A 23797-nucleotide genomic window follows, 5' to 3' on the forward strand; every position below is an offset into this window, starting at 1 on the left:
CAGAGTTTTGTTTCGTTTCTGTGGCTTTTCTTCAGAGTTTTGTTTATCTTTCAGGTCCAATTTGGTTACATATTCTGAACCAGATCTAGCAACTGAAAATCTTACCAAGTGTTTTTGGTTTAGTTTCTAGTGGAAGCATCTGAGAAAACATGAAATGAGACAAAACTGACTTTCAAGTAACTTTTCAGCAAGATATAGGAGCTTGTTTTAAATAAATAATTCCTTCATGTTGACTAAAAAAAGAAAGTACTAGCTCCCTTGGCAAATTATTTAGCTTATAACATGGAAAACATGTTCTGCTATAAATGAAAGAGAATATTTGATCATTTCATTGAACACCAGAAGAGAACCGCACAGCATTCTGGGAGATGTAGGCAGAAGAAAGGCTTTACCTGCTCAACCATTCACAGCTAGTTGAGCAAAATTAGTGGAATCAACTAGTTCACTTGCTCTTTGGTTACCTAGCAACTCACTCACGCTTTGGTTACCTAGCAACACTCTATTAAGCAACTTGCGCAGTAGCAGTTTCAGGTTTTGCCGCCTTCCCTCATAACTTCTTGAAATAAAAAAACAGCAGCAAAGAGTTAAAGTAGAAAATGAGAAAAACGACTTGAGAGGAAACTGTAGATAAAACAGGAGCGGCCATGTCATCAGTCTGGCAGTATTTAAAACTAAAAACTAATTTATCAAAATTGCCTGATATAAAACTGCTATTACGTGATAAGCAGCAAATATTTTAATGAAAGATTCCCCGGTTTTTAAACTCCAGAGAGAGCAGGACGCTATATTTAGTTTAGCTAAAATATTCCTTTATTTGTTCCCTGCAGAATTTACTTCTGCAGGGAACAAATCTTTGTTTCTGTTTCTTTTTACTTACCTGAAGAATGAGAAAATAAGCCTTAATAATAAATTAAATCCTTGATTAAATATAAATTATTTAATTGATTGAATGGATCTTATACACATAATCTTCACATTTATTGGGACAGGTGAAGAACTGGTCCTGTAACATGTTGAGTATCTGCTACGCATGAAGAGCATCTTGTTTCCACCGAACGCCATCAGAGAGAAATCTCTTGATGAACTAGTTCAGACAGCAACCCAGATACGGCGAGGAAGGAAAAGGAGCCAAAGAGAGAAACGAATGCAGAGAGACGAAACATTAAAAGGTTGATGGGCGAGAATGACGGGCAGAAATGATTGATGGCGCAAAGAGTGAAGTGAGACGGGCTGGAAGGGAAGGAACAGGAACATGACAGACAGAGAGGGAAATGTAGAGTTTGTGAATTAATTTTATGACGAAAGGCAGAAATAAATGGATCTACTAATGCAGAAAGCTTGTTCTCTCATTGGGCTGTAAACTGTAGGGTTTTTTACACAATGTAGACTTTGTGTCATCACTGTCAAAATGAAGCTGAATCTTTAAGGAGGATAGATAACCTCGTTTTTAAAGAGACGGGAGGAAAGCAACAAAGTGTTGTTTGACCTAATAACAGTTTTAGATACGAATTAACATAATTAAAAATAATGTGACACTTGAGTTGAGAAGGCAGCTCAGTTATATTTATATCACATTCATTAAATAAAGTTAAGAGGGGAAAAAAACAGAAAGAAATAGATTTAAGTGATTTTTCGTGGTGGAGCTCTAGGTCCACAACTTAAATGTTTCTGTAGGTGGGCTGTAAACATGATTACAGACGTGTGGACATCATGAGGTTTACATGTCAGACACGGAAAACCGGCCGCCAGGAACCGATTATAGGAGGAGAGGGGGCAGCAGAAGGCAGGTGGGGGGTAAGAGGTGGGTAAGAGGGGGCAGGAGGGGCGTTTCAGGATTTCAGTCTGGGACGGGGTCAAATTAATTCAGGAAGAAGTTAAAGACTTTGGTTAGTTCCTTTCCTTTCCTTTCCTTTCCTTCCTTGTTTTTGCTCCCATTCATTACTTTTAGCTGGGTCATAGGAGCAGCTAGTTGCCCCTGGGTGGGGTAGAATAAATTAGTGAGCTGCCATATGTCAGCCTTGTGATCACAGAGTGACTAAGTTGCACAGGGAGGGAGAGGTTTTTGTTTAATGAGCATGTTCTGAGAGCCACGATGAAAGAGTCACAGGCTGGAGGAGTGTATATTTAAACTGGTTATAGTCTCTGTTTGCGCCTCCCTCCCTACAAGTTATTCTGTTGGTTTCTGTCTTGAGAATATTTTTATATTTCATGTTATGTTGACTTTATTGCCATCTTTGAGCTACTCCATACTTGTGTTCTTAAAATCTCAGTGCCTGTTTTTACTTTTGATCCTGCATCTGTGGCTCTTTGAGTCCCCTCTGCTGACTTCCTCTTTGTCTGATCCGTTTCTTATTCGGCTTGTTTGAAGTTTAGATTTGATTCAAACTCTTGAGGGAATTGGGAAATAAGTTTGTACTTCTTCAGTTTTAATAAGAACTGGCTTAACGTAATGCCCTGCCTTTGAACTTTTGCTCATCTCGTCTCGTCACAACCTCAAAGTTCACTATATGTAATTGATTTTTTATCTGAATGTTGTGGAAAAACACAGATAATGCATCAATAAAGCTTACAGGCAATGCATGAGCAGTATCAGTATGTAGAGAAGTGATTGGCCTCATAAACAGAAGATCATTAACTAATTATCAACTTTCAAGAAAATTATCGTCATCAGGGAGTCTAAATTTAACACAGATTGTAAAAATAACCCACCAGTTTCTCTGATTTTACTTTATATGAGTAAAATGAACATTGTTCTTTAATTCTATAAACTACTGACATGTCTCTGAAATTCCAAGCAAAAGTTTAGTATTTATTTGCAGATAAAGAGAAATGGTCAAAATAACTAAAAAGATGCAGTGCTTTCAGATCTGAAATAATGCAAAGAAAACAAGTTTATATTCCTTTATAAACAACAACAGTAATGTTTTAACTCAGGACCAGTTCAGAAATAAATATTTGGTGGAATAACCAGGAGGTTTTCAATGGGGTTCAGTACAGTGAAAACCTCCTGCTCCTCTTAGTTTTGTATATTTTAGATCAGTTTTTGTGGATCTCTAAATTCTGCATGAACGACCAACAAACAGAAGTGCTTCATTGTAATGAGAAATAAATTATTTGTAACATTTTAACATAAAAGTCTGAAAGGATTTCCAGTAAAATTGAATGTGTAGTGGCTGTGAAAATCAGGTTTCAAGTTTTGCCACAGATTCTCGGTTGGATTGAGGTTTGAACATTGACTGCATCATTCTAACATGACTATGGTTGTCTTAAAAGGAATCAGCAACTTCTACAGCCCAAAGAGACGGTTTTGGTTTCACTTCTGAAATATTTTATCAATATGAGCTTTAAAAATCAACTTGAAGGATTGCCACAATATTTAGATTTTCTTGAATTGCGTAATTATAGAAAATGAAAAAGAACGTGTGGGTGACCGAGTGTCAGATGTTAGTTTAAGTAAGACGAGAAGAACTGAAGAAAACAAAAGTAAAAAGAAAACTACATATTAGAAAGAAACTACATCTTAAAACAGAATCCACATTATAGTTTTCTATAAAATCAGAGAAGCCTGTTTTTATGAGTGAAATTCACAACATGTAGAAACATCTGTATAAAGCTAAATTAATATTTATTCAAAAGGTGAAACATAGAACCACAGTATTTATATATATATATATATATTTTTTTTTTACATAAAAAAACATTTAAAATTATAAATGTCAAATATCTATGGATACATTTTAGTGCTTACGATAGATGTCTGCAGCCATGACACGTCGTGTTGTATTTATTTGCCAATTAAATTAATGGAATTTAAAATAAAATTAAATAATAACGTTAATGTTAGGATCTTTGTTTGAGTTGGTTTTGGGTTTCGTTAATTTCGGTGTTCCTTTAATTTGATTAGATCGGTCTTGTGTCTGTTGAGTCCTCTCTGTCTGATTCTAGTTTTAGTTTTTCTGACTAGTTATTGTTTGTTGCTCTAGTTTAATTATGTTTCTTAGGTCTAGTGCTAAATTTATTTCCCAGATCCCTGTGTACTCTAGCTCGCCCCCTGTGCCACTTTCCCTCTCTCTCTCCTCAACCTCCCCAGTATGTATATATATATATATATATATATATATATATATATATATATATATATATATATATATATACACACACAACTCATTCTCAGTCACTCCTTGCTGTATCCTCCTGTTGTAAATCCTGTTATACCCCGTTAATGTCCCCATTTTATCTTGTTGGCTTTTTGTTCTGGATTTCTGTTTTGGTTTGACTCTGGTTCCTTGTGTTCCCTGCGTTTCCCGGCTCTTGCTAACTTGGGTAAGTTTTTTTTCCATCACATTTTTTCATGAAAACTTTCAGCATGATCCATATTCCCAGCTGTCCATCCACAAACTCACACTTCATAACAGTGCAGAGTGTCATAAGCGGGTAAAGTCATTAAAAACGGGTCTTGTTGCTGACTGACTTGATTCGTGTTGATCAGGGTGAAGAGCCATTTAGAAGAATCTGATTGTTCATACTGCATTCAGCTTTAACTCACAACAGTTTCACTGTGTCTGCTTAACGTGGGCCTCCCTGCAGCATGATGCTGCCATCACCATGAGCAGGTCGTTCCTCTCAAGTTTTACTTCATCACGTCTGTTAAATAAAATCCCGATGTATTCCAGGAGAGGTTTTGGTCGGTTTGAGACAGAATGTGCCACAGATCAAGAAGTGTGGTTATTTGTAAGAGATCTTGATCTTCAGAGAAGAAAAAGAAGAAACATTTGACACAGTGAGAGTGGCTGCAGTGGAGCCACACAGTCAGCATCCTGGCATTAAATTGAAAGGAACATTTTGAGGGGAAGCTGAGGAACACGGCTGCACTTGCACTTGCACTCAAACAGCCACACACACACACACTGAGTGGTGGTTTGGAGACAGTGTGGGAGTGCATACGCCTCCGCTTCCCGAAATAACCCCCCAGATGAGGGGCAGGGAGGCAGGGTGAGGTTGGTGCAGGGAGATATAAATGGATGTTAATTGTATGGCTCTCAGATTGCTCTCAAACCCAGCCGACGGACTTACAAGCAACCAGTCGCAGTCAGAAGTTTTAAGGTCTTTCTCTCCCGCTCACACACTCATCACGGCTGACAGCTTTGGAGCCAGTGTGCGCACACATCAGATTAACATGGATAATAATTTTACGGCTCTGGAATGAAGTTGAAATCCAACCAGAACTCTCATGTAATATTTTCCTTTAATCCTTCCAAGAATAGAGTGCAGAAAAGGGCACAGGAACGATGATTTCCTAAAGCTTCCTCCATTAGAGTGAGAGAAGACGACTGTGCAGACTTTCCTGGGCTCAGAGACTCACATTAGTTATGTTTGGATGAATCCAGTCACAGGAAGCTGCATCACTGTGGCGCAAAACACGACTGGTTTCTCCTCTGCAAGTGTCAATTAAAGACTTAGAAAAGAAAAATAGACTAATTTAGTCTCAAACCTCCTAGCAGAAAGAGCAGCAACATTGAGGGTTAGAAGAGGAGCAGGAGAGGCTCTAAATATAAATGGTAGATAATTACACACTTGAATTTTCCACCTTTGATGTGCAGAAAGAAAACAGAGAGGAGAAAGCTCTGTAATATTACCAGTTTGCATACTACAAATACGCTCTGTAGTAACATTTTGCATTAGTAGATTATGTACAGTTCAATTTTTTTACTGCATGTCTTACTAATAATTTTATTTTATAACTTAATAAACCTGGAGGGAAGATGTAGGCCAGGATTACCAGGAAGAAACTGAGACATCTGCTCAGTTTCTACTCAAACATCTCCACCTGCTGGTCAGCTAGGGAATTACACGTTACATTTTCGTCTCAGCCTCTTTACTCTTATCGCCAGTTATTTAAGTGGAAAAAATAAATAAACAAGTGGAGGTACTGACCTTAATATCATACAAATATGGGGAATAAACACCAGTAATATTTATATTTTTTACATAAATCTGTGTATAGATTTATAGATCAATAGTTTTATGTACAGAAATTACAAGAATAAAGCTAGTTCTAAATCAAATCGTGAGTCAAAGTGTCGGAGCCACTTTTAATAACTTTTGCCCTGTTATGTTTCAGGAAGTTATATTGGATAATCTCCTGATGAAATAAAAGTAAAAATAAATAAATACAAATACATTTATTTAGCCCCTATTAAAACTGTGGCGTCCAAAATGTGGTCTAGGGGCAATTTATGGCCCCTGGAATGATTTTGCATGGCCCCAAACCTCAATTTAAGCATGACTTTTGAATTTATTTAGCCAATTATGCAAATTAATGCAGATAAAAATGTTAGGGTGCAATTTATATTGATACAGGCAAGTTCAAATATTCTTGAAACAAAAAAACTTTAAGTGAAATGAATAATATTAATTAAATTTGATCCCTTTGTGAACAAAACCACAAACATCCAGTGAGCATTTATTTAACTTTAACTAAAGAAACAGTTTCTGAAAATCTAGACAGAGGTTATCTACCTGAAATTTTATTTAGTCTTTTTTTCTTAAGCCATGAATGTCATGTTTCAAATATACAATGATTGAGTCTTGCTAATTTAATTAAAATATTGTTTTTGATTTATTATTAAGCAAATAAGAAGAAAATGATTATTATTATTTATTTATTTTTATTTATTTTTTTTTTGCAATTTTAGTTGAAAAAGATATAAAAGACATACAAACACGTGAAACTTAAAACTGGTACTTTTAAATTGAGATTTTTGCCCCCCGTGACACTCTGGACACTACAGTAGTAAACCAAATGCAAGATGCGCACCTACCTCTTACATTACGGTAAACCGAAGAGACAAACAAGTCCAGGTCTTGTGAGAAATTCTGTTCCCCTGAGAAAATCTGTTCCCCCTGTGTCGGGAGCGCGCATAGCAGCCAGAGAAGTGGATCCGGCGGATCTGACCATATTCACGGCGCTTCTGATCGATTTCTCGGTAAAACTACTCATATAATCACGTCACTGTTGTAACTTTCAGTTTAATCGGCAGCTATCAAAATAAAAATACATACATAAATAAACGAGGTCTTGTGTGGAGGTCTTTTTACGCTGTTTTGTGTTATTTTAAACGCGAAGTGAATCGATCTTTTTTCAGCTTTTGTCTCGTAAGCCTGACAAATAAAAGTCAGTCAACAAACACAGGTTTCCAACACGTTGTGTGCATTTATAATTTTTCATTTCTCATAAAGGAGGAGGAGGGAAGCTGGCCGATAGCAGGGCAAAAAAATAAAGACTTCCTGAAAAGATCAGAGTGTAAACGTTTTGGTAAATCCCGTTGTTATGTAAAATATGACATTACTGGATTAAGGAAATGTCTGGTATCATACATAATATTTTTTGAGAATTTGGAAACAGGTGCTTTTTATTTCACAAAGGTATTGGAGGGGAAGAGGAGAGGATGGAAATTTCAGCTGCCTGAAATAATGTGTTTGCCCTCTATAAAATGGAAACAAATTAATTTACCTGCAAGTCTTTTGCTGTGTTTATTCCCCTTATGATAAATAAGAAATCCTGCAAGTTTGAAAACATTTGCTCTTTTGCCAAAGTTAGGATGGGGGAACAAAATATCTTAAGAGCCTGATAAAATCTGTTCCCCCCCTTAAAATGGAAACAAATTAATTTACCTGAAAAGTCTTTTACTGTGTTCATTCCTCTTATCAACAATAATTCCTGTGATTTTCATAACATTTGCTCTTTTATTGACAAAGTTAGGATGGGGGAACAAAATATCTTAAGCGCCTGATAAAATCTGTTCCCAACCTTAAAATGGAAACAAATTAATTTACCTGAAAAGTCTTTTACTGTGTTCATTCCTCTTATCATCAACAATAATTCCTGTGATTTTCATAACATTTGCTCTTTTATTGACAAAGTTAGGATGGGGGAACAAAATATCTTAAGAGCCTGATAAAATCTGTTCCCCCTCTCTAAAATGGAAACAAATTAATTTACCTGAAAAGTCTTTTACTGTGTTCATTCCTCTTATCATCAACAATAATTCCTGTGATTTTCATAACATTTGCTCTTTTATTGACAAAGTTAGGATGGGGGAACAAAATATCTTAAGAGCCTGATAAAATCTGTTCCCCCTCTCTAAAATGGAAACAAATTAATTTACCTGAAAAGTCTTTTACTGTGTTCATTCCTCTTATCATCAACAATAATTCCTGTGATTTTCATAACATTTGCTCTTTTTTTGACAAAGTTAGGATGGGGGAACAAAATATCTTAAGCGCCTGATAAAATCTGTTCCCCCTCTCTAAAATGGAAACACATTAATTTACCTGAAAAGTCTTTTACTGTGTTCATTCCCCTTATGATCAATATTAAATCCTGCAAGTTTGAAAACATTTGCTCTTTTTTTGCCAAAGTTTGGATGGGGGAACAAAATATCTTAAGCGCCTGATAAAATCTGTTCCCCCTCTCTAAAATGTAAACACATTAATTTACCTGAAAAGTCTTTTACTGTGTTCATTCCCCTTCTAATCAATAAGATATCCTGTGATTTTCATAACAATTGCTCTTTTTTTGACAAAGGTAGGATGGGGGAACAAAATATTTTAAGCTCCTGATAAAATCTGTTCCCCCTCTCTAAAATGGAAAACAAAGAATTTACCTGCAAGTCTTTTACTGTTTTCATTCCTCTTATTAGCAACAATATTTCCTGTGATTTTCATAACATTTGCTCTTTAAAATAAAGTGTTAAAGCGGGGGAACCGTTTATTTTAAATGTCTGTAATGATCCATTCTCCCCGTAACATTGGAATAAATAAATACATTCTATTAATTCTTTATTATTTTTCCATATAAAGTTTGAAGTCCAAAATGGTTTAAATAAATATGACTGTTTCACAATCTTTATTAAATGTATTTTATGTTTAAATATTTATCAACAAATTTAGGAATTTTTTTTCTGATATTGCATCTAACAAAGTACATTACAATATAAAGACATACGGTGTTTTCTGGAAAGTCAAAAATCACGTGACACTATTCCTTCAATCAATTATGGAAATATCCATGTCCGCTCGGTGTTTGGCAGGTTATCACTTTTTGCTTTATGTTAAGAAAAATATTTTATTAATATAAGGTAGCTATGGAAAGATGATTTAAATCAGACAATGAAGTGCAAATATTTTAAAAACACAGTAAAAGACTTTGCAGGTAAATTAATTTGTTTCCATTTTAGAGAGGGGGAACAGATTTTATCAGGCCCTTAAGATATTTTGTTCCCCGTCCTAACTTTGGCAAAAAAAGAGCAAATGTTATGAAAATCACAGGATATCTTATTGATTAGAAGGGGAATGAACACAGTAAAAGACTTTTCAGGTAAATTAATTTGTTTCCATTTTAGAGAGGGGGAACAGATTTTATCAGGCGCTTAAGATATTTTGTTCCCCCATCCAAACTTTGGCAAAAAAAGAGCAAATGTTTTCAAACTTGCAGGATTTAATATTGATCATAAGGGGAATGAACACAGTAAAAGACTTTTCAGGTAAATTAATGTGTTTCCATTTTAGAGAGGGGGAACAGATTTTATCAGGCGCTTAAGATATTTTGTTCCCCCATCCAAACTTTGGCAAAAAAAGAGCAAATGTTTTCAAACTTGCAGGATTTAATATTGATCATAAGGGGAATGAACACAGTAAAAGACTTTTCAGGTAAATTAATGTGTTTCCATTTTAGAGAGGGGGAACAGATTTTATCAGGCGCTTAAGATATTTTGTTCCCCCATCCAAACTTTGGCAAAAAAAGAGCAAATGTTTTCAAACTTGCAGGATTTAATATTGATCATAAGGGGAATGAACACAGTAAAAGACTTTTCAGGTAAATTAATTTGTTTCCATTTTAGAGAGGGGGAACAGATTTTATCAGGCACTTAAGATATTTTGTTCCCCCATCCTAACTTTGGCAAAAAAAGAGCAAATGTTATGAAAATCACAGGAATTATTGTTGATGATAAGAGGAATGAACACAGTAAAAACTTTTCTGGTAAATTAATTTGTTTCCATTTTAAGGGGGGGAACAGATTTTATCAGGCTCTTAAGATATTTTGTTCCCCCATGCTAACTTTGTCAATAAAAGAGCAAATGTTATGAAAATCACAGGAATTATTATTGATGATAAGAGGAATGAACACAGTAAAAGACTTTTCAGGTAAATTAATTTGTTTCCATTTTAAGGGGGGGAACAGATTTTATCAGGCGCTTAAAATATTTTGTTCCCCCATGCTAACTTTGTCAATAAAAGAGCAAATGTTATGAAAATCACAGGAATTATTGTTGATGATAAGAGGAATGAACACAGTAAAAGACTTTTCAGGTAAATTAATTTGTTTCCATTTTAGAGAGGGGGAACAGATTTTATCAGGCACTTAAGATATTTTGTTCCCCCATCCTAACTTTGGCAAAAGAGCAAATGTTTTCAAACTTGCAGGATTTCTTATTTATCATAAGGGGAATAAACACAGCAAAAGACTTGCAGGTAAATTAATTTGTTTCCATTTTATAGAGGGCAAACACATTATTTCAGGCAGCTGAAATATCCATCTTCTCCTCTTCCCCTCCAATACCTTTGTGAAATAAAAAGCACCTGTTTCCAAATTCTCAAAAAATATTATGTGTGATACCATACTAGACATTTCCTTAATCCAGTAATGTCATATTTTACATTACAACGGGATTTACCAAAACGTTTACACTCTGATCTTTTCAGGAAGTCTTTATTTTTTTGCCCTGCTATCGGCCAGCTTCCCTCCTCCTCCTTTATGAGAAATGAAAAACTATAAATGCACACAACGTGTTGGAAACCTGTGTTTGTTGACTGACTTTTATTTGTCAGGCTTACGAGACAAAAGCTGAAAAAAGATCGATTCACTTCGCGTTTAAAATAACACAAAACAGCGTAAAAAGACCTCCACACAAGACCTCGTTTATTTATGTATGTATTTTTATTTTGATAGCTGCCGATTAAACTGAAAGTTACAACAGTGACGTGATTATATGAGTAGTTTTACCGAGAAATCGATCAGAAGCGCCGTGAATATGGTCAGATCCGCCGGATCCACTTCTCTGGCTGCTATGCGCGCTCCCGACACAGGGGGAACAGATTTTCTCAGGGGAACAGAATTTCTCACAAGACCGGTTCGCAACAGTGACGTCAGCACGCCGCGAAGTGGCTCTGACGCGCGGCGATTGGGTGAGCCCGGAGCTAAAGTGTGTTACAGAGTAAAAAACGAGACGCGGATGAGAACAACAACAGCTGCCGCCGCATGAAGCCAGCTAAAGTCACTGTCTCACTCCTCGGGCTCATGCTGTAGAGACTTCGGGTAAGGAAACCTGCCTCATGAAGCGTTTTTAAAAGCCGTAGTTAGCGGAGACTGGCCGCAGCAGCTTCCGCCCTGTACGAAGTTTCTTTTGTCTTCCTCCGACAACAACAACAAAACAAGACGGGCAGTGTTCAGACCGTTGAAGACGGTTTGTTGCCTCTGTTAATAAATGTGTAACAGCAAGTCATCAATAATATGACTTATTAAAGCGTCTTGGGAAAGAAAAGTGTTTGTTTTTGTGCGGCTGTTCCTTGGAAATACCTTTGGACCGGTTTATGGGGGTCAGTGTAGCGAAGCTGATAGCAGCTGGGTGTGTTAACACATGTGGTTCCTTCACAGAAACTCCCACTAATGAGACATTTTATGTGTCCTGGATGCTTAGATAGTAATATGTGAAGCAGTAACATTATTATTGGGATACATTTGGAGTAAATGTTGCTTAATCAGGCCTGTCTTTGAGGAGAAGTTCACCCACACAGGTCAAAAATAGAATAATGTGAGTATTAACTTAGCTCGGTTTATTTATTCATAGTCAATTCACAATGAAAAAGAAATTAACATTAATTATCAGTTGCATAGCAATTCAAGTTTCAGGTTAAAATTGTCCCCACAATTTATCCTAATTATAATGTCCTATTCAGATCCAGTTGCAAACAGTCCAAATTGTAACACAGTGCATTCAGTCAGTTGCCTTTTTAATGTAAAAAGTTGAGTGTCTTAAGAATTCTTTAAACAGTAAAAAGAGTGCTGAGTCAGGAGTACCTTCTATATGAAAGATGCATCACTGGCTTTGCTAAAGCAATAGCCAAACAAAAACATTTTGAATCATCGGCAAGAAGGAAAGTGTTTAATTGAAACACACTCAGATGTACTTTCAATTGGAAAGATTTTTCTCTGGCCTTGTTTGGGAAATAAACACAGCTAAACAAACAGTACGCCATCAGTATACACAGTGGGAAAGAAAATAACAGAACACAACGCTCTGAAAGAAAACCCAGCTAACCTTAGGATCACTGAGCCAGGAGTACTTTCTATTGCAAGGTAATGTGTTTCTGATGGCTCCACCTGTGCCCTCATCCTGGAAAGAAAGTCTGCTGAAACACATTAAGAAAGCATTTATGTATGGTCAGTGGCAGCAGTGGATTTTGTTTCTGTTTATTGTTTGAAATAAAATTATTGTTTGAACTAAAGATGGAGAACTTGAGTGGAAACAGAGGTGCTACGTAGACATTCTTAGCCCTCATCAAAATAAGAGCATAAATATGAATATCTAACTACTAGAAGAATTCTCAATGACTGATAAAATGCTTCATTGCAGATGTTGAACTTTATTCCACTGGAAGTTTACAATCACATAAATTAGTGCTGTAGAATTTAGCTGAAAAAAATAATAATTTAGGTGTGTTGAACATTAAACTGCTAACCAAAAATTAGCTCTATTAACAATACAATTCTTTTTTAATGCGTTCAAACTCTAAAGAAGCATATGTAGAGCAAAGTGTGCACCTCTTTTTTAAAAAACGTCAAAAGTAATAATTTGTACATGCAACTTTCCTCCTGTTATGCTAGCTCAGTGTCTGATACTTTCAGGTGCGAATCCAAACATCAAGGAGGCTTCTTGTTCTTTTCCCAACTGACAAACCCAAAACTGTGACTCCCCAGGACATAATAGAGTCTAATCAATCGTACACTTTTATTTCTCGCTGTCGTAATCCCTTAAATTTGTCTTTTTGTCTCCAGATGTTACGATGGACGCAAAATTTACAATTTCAGACAGCGACTCTGAGCCATCGGAAGACGTAGAGGAAAGAGGAAACTTGCAGCTAATGCAAGTAAAGGAGAGGCCGCTCAGTCAACGCCACACCCTCACGCTTCCTGAGCTCCGATCTACAAGTAGGCATACGGAGAGGATGTTACAGGAACTGTGGAGTGGGGTGGTGAGGCTATAAAATGGGTGAATGTTAAGGGAAAATATAAAAAGAAAATGGCCCATGCAGGAAATGTGCAATTACATTTGCAACTGCGAGCTTTCACATCAGTCTAAACTCTGGTTTTTTTGCTTTTTTTGAAAAAATTTAAATAAATAAAATATTTTGAGGAAAAATATATTTTCTGGATATTTTTATGCAGTTTCTCACCAAGCAGCTCTGAATTCATTGTGTGAAGTTGAGCTACTGATCATTACATTTCACTCTTCATGCTAGGCAAACAAAGTATCTCATAGTTTTCTTTCACGAATGCTGCTGAACTTGTTTTTCCACCGTAACAAAAATATCAGGGATGCTTGGATCTCTTACCTCCAAGATTTTCGTCTGTTGTTGTTTTGTCTTCTGCCCTAATTGCTTTGTTGGCATCAATTCATAGAACCTGAGCAGTAAAAAGGGAAGCATTATACACATTCCAAGAAAAAAACCCTGAAACCCATTTGTCCTTTATCCTCTCATTAGCAGGTCGGGTGAGACTGAACTCGGAGTCCATCGCTTCCACCATCTCCAGAGAGGAGGAGCTGCAGGCCAGGGGGGAAGAGGAGGTCGGGACCCCAACTGAGGGCTTTCCATTCAGGGTCCGGTCTAATTCAGCTCCCCCCTCCCTGTGGGCCGCCAAGAAGTACGGCCGGCAGCTTCGGAGGATGAGCGATGAGTTTGTCAACCTGCTTGATAAAGGGGTGAGGATGAGGAATCTATGAGCTTTATTGATGTAAAAAAGCTTAAAGTGTAACTTAAAGTGTAAAAAAGCTTAAAGCATAAGCCCCGCACAATTCCCAATTTAAAATAGTTTAACTGAAGTGGGCGGAGCCAAGAGACACTGAGGGGCGTGGCTAAGTGTGGGAATGAGTGGAGGCAGTTAGCGAGGCTCTGGTCAGGAAGAAATAAGCAGCTACCAATTTAGCCACTTTGTCACCATAATAAGCAACTTTTCAAACAAATCGAGCGACTTTTTTTTTGTTTTATTTAAGTGTAACTAAGTAATCCCCAAATAACCTTTTTTTTTCTAATAAACTGTTTAGATATTTTTTAGTTATTTAGGGTTCTATCTTTATTTTTCTGTGCAAATTAGTTTAGTTCTGCGTTATTTTGGCTAAAGCCGTCTCAGTGTTGGCCTCCTTCAGTCAAGCGGTGCCTAAGCAGTAGGATTCTCCTATTTCTTTGAAACGGTATGCAGTTATTAGGTATGGTTGTAAAACGGTCTATCTCAGACACACAGCTCCTGCAGCACTGAGACCGTTTCAGGCAAATTATTGAAAAGTTTAACAAATTTACACCGAAATGTAAAAATTTGCACAAAAAAGTAAAGACAGCACCTTTAAAAACCAATTCGTGCAGCTTATCTACTCAAACAAAAAAGTTTCTTTGGAGTTTAGTTACTACTTAAATATGGCAATTGTTTTATGTTTCTGCTTTTGTGTCACCCAGGAAATGAGGAAGGTGAGCAGTGCCGGGTCGAACGGACCGATCCACCACTCCAGGAGCTGGTGGAGCTACCTCTTCAGTCACCAGGAGACGGAGGGAGAGAACAACCACCACGAAAACCACGCCTCCCGCACCGAGTAGACCCTCAGAGAGGAACGCAAGAGTTGAACAAGGTTTTTATGGCGGGGAGAAAAACCACTGAACAACCTGTGACTGGAAAAAAAGGTTTCCAGGTTTAAGGACTTGGTTAAATAGATCATTTATAGGTTTTGTTTTTATGTCTTTGCTATACACATTAGATTTTTTTATTAAGTGTTAGTTGTAATTTAGTAATGTTAGGCTGTCCATTGTGTCATAGGAAAAGTCAAAATACAGCGAAAGTGAGATGATATCTTAAAAGTTTATTTAGACTTGCAATTAGTGGATGGAAGAAGTTGTAATTTACATTGGAGTTTATTTTATTGCACCAGAGGCTACAAATGCACCAATTTGGATTTTTGTTTTGGTAAATTGCTCAGTTTAATCCTTCTCTGTACGCCCCAATGTTACACCCATCTGCTGGATATCAGGAAAATGCAGTTGCAACATTGTTGCTGAATACTGATTGCAAATAACTTATGTTTTTCATTTGTTTTTTTTTCCATCGTCATTATTTTGTCCTCACTCCTCTCCCAGAGCTTTAGCATCTTGGTCAATAAAATCTATATCTAGATGGTTAAATATATTATCGACAATCAAAGTCCGACTGATTGATTCTCACATAGGCTTTAGAAATTGGGATGTCCGTTGGGATTTGGTACTTGTATGTACTTAGCATTACATATCAGCCAATTTCCATTCATAATATTATACTTTTATAAGTTATGAAGATAAATGTTCACCAGGATACATAAATCTAACTTAAAATTGGGTGCCATCTTTGATATTACACCTCATTTCCATTGGTTATGATTCATTTATGCCTGCTAGTTTTGGTTGATCTTATTGTCTTCTCACAGTAGAGGAGAAATTTTGTTTCAATCAACTGCAAGATTGGACAAAGAAACCCAAAGACAAGTACAACAAGTGCAGAGGTAAACTGCTTTTTCTGGGAGAAGAGATTAAGTGGTTATAGGGCATGTATCATAATTTTTTATTTATAACTATGTTCTGATGTTTGGACTGGTTCTTAAATACGCAACTCAAGCTTTGCCTAAGAAAAACAGCAATGGAAAAGTCTACAGCTGTAATTTAAGTGAATAAAGTCAAGATTTTTGTAGCAATTTGTTCAATTAGAAAGAAGAAATCAGGAAAAAAGTTGCGCTCCAACAGTGGATTTGAGACTCGACAAACCGGCACCCAACCTATGGATTTAAAAGCACTCTGTGGTCAACCAAAAAAATCTGTAATTTGGAGCAAAATTCTGGAAAAACCAGAATATTTTAAATTAGGGAGCCATGCAGTGATTATGTACGTCTCATTTTCCTCCACATAAGTGCGTTTTGCTCATAAAGGTTTAACTACATGATGGTAACGTAGCTGTCCAAACCTGATTCCGAGGACTTCTTCAGTAAACCCACTCAAAACCACTTTTGTCTATCTACAGTTTGTTTCCCCATAAAAAGTCACTTCAAGCTAATGCTTCACATGTCAGTTCCTTATCCCGGCAAACTTTATGCTCACAAACAACAGCTGCGGCCACTTCAATGGTCAGGCTGTTGACTACCTGTTAACTGTGTTGCATACTCGCCTCTTTAGGTTGGCAGCCGCAGATCTGTTCAGTATGATCGGATTAAGTGTCTTTTTTTGGTCAAGAAAACAATCCTTCCTGGTAGAAATCTCTGGACTGTTCCATTGCAGACATGTCTATATATGTGCCTTCCTGTTTTTGCGAGCTTGACTCAAGGTTTTTGTTTTTCTTTCTGAAAAGTGTGGTTTAAAGATTACTTACTAAGCACAACTGGAAGAACAGATGAGGAATTCTTTACATTTCAAGATTTGAAGGTTTTAATGTAAAATATGATAAATGCCCTTTAAAGAGTTAAAACAAGCCCCGTTTCTTCACAGTTCTGTCATGATTTTTATTGTAATCCAGCAACCTTTAATGTTTTTTTGTTTTTTTTTATACAAACTTCTCGTTCCGCTGCTTGCAAGCCTTTTTCTATATTAAACAATCGTGCTTGACTATCAGAGAACTGCTTTATTAGAACAAATTTATCAAAAGAACAACAATCTTGTTAGTGGGACAATCTGTGACGATGCACAAATATTATAAAACTTCAGGGTTTAGATTGTAGACGGTGACATTAAAGCCTAAATATAAAAGCACAAAACAAGCCTATCTTTTTAAAGACTTGGACAAGCAAAAAAATTATAGAAAAAAAAAAAACAAACAAGGAAAAAAAAAGATTTTTAACTGTAAATATGTTGTAAATATTTATTCAAATGACTTTGGTGGAGGTTTTAAATAAAAATGGATTAACCAGAAGTTTATTTACGAGGTTTCCCAGCTGTTCAGTAAGCAATAGGCTTTGCACAATCCACGGCTGTTGTGATAAATGTTACTGTTTAAATGAATCGGCTGCTGCAGGCCTCAACTAATGGCAGGAGGAGTTCTCATCTGGTCTTATTTAAAGACCAGATGCTTTTTGTATCCAAACTTTCCGCAGACTTTGTTCAGAAAAGTCACTTTGTACTCTTGTTTTTATAAAAAAAAATTGTTCATCAGCGTATGGATAAAACTTCTTCTCACTGGAACAACTTGTATTGTACTCTTGATTTATGAGCAATTCTTGGCACATATTTAAACATTTTTGGATATCATTATTGCCTCATATAAAATCAGCGTTTCATACACAGCTTGGTTTAAAAAAAACAAAGCAAGGCTTGTCTAATATGTGATTATTAACAATGGTGATAAGTTCGTTCTGCTTGTGTCTTATCGTCTTCCTCTCGGCTTGTAGGGTTGAGTTGTGAAGTGCTCGGGTTTGTCTAATAACATTTTATGGCTCTGGTTCGGTCTTCTGTAGCTTTTTCATTTTATTTATTTTTGCCTGGTATGCATTTTAATCTGAGAACTCCAGACAATCTGAACGGTGCCACAGAGACTGAACCAACGACTGTTTAAAAACGATTGACTACTGGTGGATCCCATTTCTTTCACTTTAATTTCGTCACTTAGGAAAGCTTCACGTCTCAATAGGTGGACATTTACTTGAACTCTGATGTGGAAGCGAGACTAGATCCGAACCGAAGCTGAGCTGGGATTTAAGTGCTTAGTTATTAAATGAGCTGCCTTGAACGTTTTTGTTACCGGTGAATCGACAACACTATCTTCCCCGATCAGAGCCTTAAACGCTCGCTGTCCCCGTTTAGAGCTCCAGAAATAGCACAGCAGGTTTAGACGGACGTGAGCTCTCTGTCCAGACTGAGAAGAGACATTTCAGATTCTGACAGAGCGAATCCGTGGAGTAAAGAAAAACCAGGAGGGCACCAGGAGTTTTGCATACGATGTTAGTATTACTTGAATCTACAGATGTGTGTAAAGAAAACTGAATTTTATCTGATTTTTCTTTTCTATTCTTTTCAGTTTTTAATGACTTTTTGTAAATGTATTTTCTCTACAGCTGTGAAAATTGATATATGCTGTCATGAATAAATGATTTTAAGATTGACTGAAGTCGTCTTAGTTTCTGTCGTTTGGTAAAAAGACGATGTTTTGAAAGCTGTAAAGATAAAACACTGCAAAACCCCAAATCTTACCAAGTATTTTTGTCTAGTTTCTAGGTACACTTGAAATGATACAAAGCTAACTTATAAGTAAACTTTTTAGCAATATAATAGCTTGTTTTAATGTTGAAAAAGTACTAGTTCCACTGACTATTTTATTTATAACAAGGCATTTTACCCATGTTTTAAGTAAAATAATCTGCCAATGGAACTAGCACATTTTCATCAATATTAAGGAATTATTTACTTAAAGTGTTTTTAAGTAAATGTGTTGCCAAAAAGTTACCAATAAATTCGTTTTGTCTTAATTCAAGGGTACCTACACTGGAAACTAAAAAAATATTTGATAACATTTTGTGCTTTTGCGGTGAATTAAATTTATTGCATAATCTAAACCCAAAAAGTATGGGTTAACTTTTCATTTCTAGTTTCAGATAAGTTTCAATTTTTAAAAAATGCCTTGCGTATTCTCACCCTGCGAATCTTTTTTTTACATTTTTATTTTTAACTTGCGTGTCCTGTCCGGCAGTGCGACACTCAAGAGTTGTTGTCTGAAGTGTCAAGAAGGAGCGCAACAGATTTACCTTCACAGGTGAAGCATTACGGCTTTTTCTGTACCGTATTTTCTGGACAATAAGTTGCTACTTTTCTTTCATGCTTTGAATGCCGCATAAAGAGTGTAGCACAAGCTCAAGAGTGAAAAGCGACAACAAAGCAGAGACTGAAGTGTGACGCTGTTCGATCCCGACACTGAAGAAGACGACTGTAGTCGCAGGAAGAAGAGGAAGACTGTAAGTTATCCTGGTGAGCTACTGCATTTTTCTTTTAACCAGTCGTCTTACAGGTGCTGTTTGAAAAAAAATAAATGCATGGTTTGTGTATACATTTGTGCATGTTATTTCATTAAAAGTTGTTTCAACATGGCTGCCAGTGGCTAATGGACAAGTGCTGCCATATATGTGTTGGTTTTAATGTAAAATATGATGTGGAACATCTGGTTTCATACTGAGGTTAAATTGTACACAGGTGACTGTTTACCAATTAGAAAACTTCTGAAAGGAGTTTGTTACACTTTATTGAAGACATCAAAGTTACACAAATGCACTTTTTTTAATGTGCACCTGTAAAGAAAATGTAGAATTATCCATCCACTTCAGATATGCACTGCTTTGTGTTGGTCAGTCATGTAAAATCAAAACAAAATACAGTGAAATGATTGGCTGAAGAAAGTTTATACTGTAGCACCAAACATTTAAATAAAGATACTTAAGATAGAATTAAAATAACTAAACAACATTTAAGGCCTCATCTTTAACTATTAAGGATATTTTCAAAAACAGAAACCTTTGTTTGCTCAGCTTTGGTCCACAAACACCCTTTGGTTCTGCTGTTGGTAACAATGACAGTTTGACTTTTGTTTATTTTCATTGCATGTTTTTAACACATATTAGAAGTTTTCATGTCAGAACAAAGTGAGGTAGTTATGAAAAAAAACAAAAGTTGCTATTGTTGTGAAATCAGGAAGTGATAGTGGGCGACTGGCAAATATCTCAGTTTTTCTTACAGTAAAACTGTTTGTGTGAATGAGAGGTGCAAACAGCAGCATTTTAAAAATAATTTTACCTTTAAATGTTAAAATGTGTAGAAATCCTGCAGATTCTTGGTTTAAACAGCAAACTGAGACTCAACTACGAAGCAAATATCCCGTCTGCATATTCCCTCTGTGGAGGTTTTAAAACGTTATGGCAGATCTGTTTCCACCCCCCGGCGGCTGTTTCAGGCCACCTCCGATGGATCCCAGCAGAACCTCTGACCACAGTCCAGAGCCGACAGCCGGTCCATATCCGGGTCGCTCAGGGCGAAGTGGAACACCTCGGCGTTCCGCAGTATTCGCTCTGGATTTGAGGATTTGGGAAGAACCGGGACGCCCTGCTGCACCGCCCAGCGTAACAAAATCTGGTAGCAAAAGGGAAAAAAATTAAAATACTGGCACTAGCGTTTAAATTATAAATGTGCACAAATCTTTGCACATTTATAATGTACAACTTCCTGTCGTCTTCATAGTTTTGGCCAGTTGTACCATCCAGTTGTTGATCATGTGACTTGTGTGATCAGAAAACGTGTTTCCGTTTCACTTCTGTGACATACATCTATGTCGATGTGGCTGAAAAATCACCTCATCCCAACTCAAAAAACGCTTTTATCAAAAATTGAGTTTTTTTCAAAATTGGCGTGTTTCTGTTGAGCAAATTTATTTTTGTAATTTCAAATAGTGCAATTTTATGTTTAATGGAGACACAGTTAGTGACGTGTACCTGTGCAGGTGTGCGTTTGCAGTTCTTTGCCACCTCCAGGATCACCGGGTCAGTGAGCAGCTCTCCTTTCCCTAAAGATGAGTACGCTTGAAAACAGACACCAAACTCCTTACACAGACTCCTCAGTTCAGGCTGGCAGAGCCGCGGGTGAAACTCCACCTGCAGGAAGCAAAAATTCAGAAATAAACCAGGAACACTGCAAAAATACCAAATATTACTGAGCTTTTTTGGTTTACATATTTGAAATAAGACAAAACTAACTTAGAAGTAGCTTTTCAGCAACAACTGTTAGCTTGTTTTAAGTAAATAATTCCTTAATATTGAAAAAGTACTAATGCAAAGTAGAACAAGACATTTCCCCTCAATTATAATATCCTTAAATAACGGCCTACGCTATTTCTTGACAAAAAATTACTTGGCTGTTATTTTATCAAGGTGACTGGAAAAATATCTTGTTCCACAGGTAGATAATTTCACTTATCTAGTGATAAGTGATTTGTTCTCTGCTATTAGAGTCTGTCGTGAATGCTAAGGCTAGTTAACATGGCCACTGATGATGGAGGTCAAAAGTTTTACTGTAATGGTAATTTGTTTCTCTATCACTAGCACATTTAGCAGCACGTTCATGATGATGTCTGACAGCGCTAAGCCCCTCCTCCTGACTGATTGTGTGTTTTTGGTCGGGTGCTGTGCATTTCTTGAAACTGTGTTAGTAGCTCAGCAAAGAGGTGGAGGAGATGATTTTTTTCACATATTATCCGTCTCATATTATGCTGTCATGACATGGTGACAGTTACAACAAATATGTAAAAAAGTTGTTTGTTTTTTTAATAAAAGTTACATACCGCAGCTTTAATACTCAAATCAAAATGGGTCATCAACAGAACGTTGATCCTTGAAATATTAAGGTGCTGGAATGGCCTAGTCAAAGTTCAGAACTCAATCCTGGTTTGAAATGCTGCAGTGAGAACTTGGGAGAGCTGAACAATGTAAGAGATAGACAGTCATGCAGAAATCCACAGTGATTAAACAAGCTAATGCGCAATGTAAGACTACCTGTAAAACCGCAGGAGGGACTTTACAGCTTTGCATCAGAGCTCTCAGGTGTGCTGGTGTGTAGTTGGAGACTCCAATGGCTCTCAGCTTCCCCTGACCATGCAGCTCCTCCAGACTAGCCCAACTCTGAGCTCGGTTACCTGGAATCAAACGTTACATCATCCTGTTACACAAAACCTGCATCTATATTTTAGGGAGCAAACATGAGAGATCAGTGTTATTCAGTACATAATGCACTAATCATTCAGCAAATAAAAAGCACTTTAACCAGTGAGATATTATTTAATATTATATTAAAGTAAAATGAGAGCTGATCTCCAGCGTAAAATCTTAATTACAAGAGTTAAGAGTAAAAATGTGTCTGAGAAACACTAAAAACAACCACTATGAAGAATCTATAAGAGTCACAAGTTAATCCTGATAAAAATTGAAGAAGTTCTTTTTCTTTTTTCAGCCTTAAGGTTTTGCTAATTGGACCTTTGTGATTAAAAATGTCTACACCAGTGAGGCTTTATTGGTCAAGTCAAATCAAGTTCATTTATTGAGCACATTTCAGCAACAAAACAGTTCAAAGTGATTTACAACATAAAAACAATGCAGCAACCAATTATGAAACAAGCAGAAAACATTAAATTTTGTCAAATGCCATAGTCAAAATCATCAAGCAAATGAACATTGATCAATGGAAATAATCAATGGCAAGATGGGTTTTTAACCTTGATTTAAAGAAACCCGCTGTTTGATGCCAATACAAGAAAACAATCACAAATAGTCAATCTCTACTCTAACAAGCATTTATGTCTAACACCAAACACTCAAAAACACATACGTACAACAAGTTTACCTGTGAAAAAATGAAGAAGCTGTGTTCTAGTAGTAATTTGTGTTGGACTAGCACATAGAATCCCTATAAAATATTTTAAAGTTGGTGGTTGCAATGTGACAAAAGTTGAGGGAGTCAGCATGGAAGGAAAAGCATTGTAATGAAAGTGTTATTTTTGCAAGGAAAACGATAGTATGATCTGTCCTGTACCTGGGTTGCGGTCGTCAGCCACCTGCAGTCCTTGAGTACCGGGCCAGTGGACCAGGTAGAGATCAATGTACTCCAAGTCCAGCTGAGACAAACTGTGGAGGGCCCCGTCCATCGCCCTCACACCTTGATCCTTTGGGCCCAGCTTACTGCAACAAAACATAGAGGAAAGGACATTACACACAATGTCAACAATTAACTACAGGAGAAAAAAAACCCCACCTGGTTATGAACACATCCTCTCTAGTCAAGCCATGTTTTGGAAGAAGTTCTCTCAGAGCTTTGCCTAAGTCAGCTTCATTGCGATAGACCGCTGCACTGTCGAAGGATCTGTATCCAGCAGCCAGAGCAGCATCCACAGCCTGATAAACATCTGCAGGGCCACAGAGCTTGTAGGTCCCCAGACCCAGCAGAGGCATCTGAAGCCCAGTGTTCAGGGCAACAGAATGGGAAGAAGAGACGGGCATGGGAGACATCTGATGCTGAAAACACAGCTCTGTCAATGATGAAGAAACACATGGGGCATGGCAATTAAACACTAGAATAAAATGGTGCGAAATCACATTAAAGCATTGTAAATGGAACCGGTTTAGCAAAGTATAGGAGCTGAACTTAAAGCTATAAACTACATTCAATAATCACAGCTAAATGATCGGTATAAGCTTAAAATTGTCAAACATCACAGTTTTAACTACTCTCCGTTGAACGAATTTAAGATAAAATAACATAAACCCCAAACTATTCACTTTTAACAAGGAGCAGCAGAAAATGTCAACTAAACAATAAAAATCTACCTTGCACAACGCTGACAACGTGCAAAAAAACTTCCTGTTATCAGCTGGCAGTCATGTGACACAATTGGGCGGTTTTTTGCCGTCACCATAGTGACATCTGCCCTGG

The 23797-nt window shown here is 36.8% G+C and overlaps 2 protein-coding genes across 3 annotated transcripts; one reads left to right on the top strand and one right to left on the bottom strand.

Annotated features, from left to right (window-relative positions):
* The first annotated feature begins 11206 nt into the window (after positions 1-11206).
* On the top strand, positions 11207-18441 carry badb (BCL2 associated agonist of cell death b). Of its 2 annotated transcripts, none has more exons than XM_081599316.1 (4): positions 11207-11378; positions 13119-13271; positions 13829-14043; positions 14792-18441. In XM_081599316.1, exons 2-4 carry the CDS (start codon positions 13127-13129, stop codon positions 14927-14929), a joined length of 498 nt encoding a protein of 165 aa, XP_081455442.1. In that variant the 5' UTR covers positions 11207-11378; positions 13119-13126; the 3' UTR covers positions 14930-18441. The 2 variants fall into 2 exon arrangements, with proteins under 2 accessions (XP_081455442.1, XP_008434133.1); XM_008435911.3 differs by having other exon boundaries at positions 11209-11378; positions 13826-14043.
* Positions 18442-19554: 1113 nt separating this feature from the next.
* On the bottom strand, positions 19555-23793 carry LOC103480748 (glyoxal reductase). The gene is made up of 6 exons (XM_008435912.3): positions 23692-23793; positions 23120-23393; positions 22901-23046; positions 21868-22007; positions 20812-20970; positions 19555-20452 (listed from the first exon to the last, which is right to left on the bottom strand). The coding sequence occupies exons 2-6, from the start codon at positions 23371-23373 to the stop codon at positions 20273-20275; spliced, it is 879 nt and encodes a 292-aa protein (XP_008434134.1). The 5' UTR covers positions 23374-23393; positions 23692-23793; the 3' UTR covers positions 19555-20272.
* Positions 23794-23797: the final 4 nt, after the last annotated feature.

This window comes from Poecilia reticulata, chromosome 18, assembly GCF_904066995.2.
Source record: "Poecilia reticulata chromosome 18, P_reticulata-male-v2, whole genome shotgun sequence".
In the NCBI taxonomy this organism is placed as follows: domain Eukaryota; kingdom Metazoa; phylum Chordata; class Actinopteri; order Cyprinodontiformes; family Poeciliidae; genus Poecilia; species Poecilia reticulata.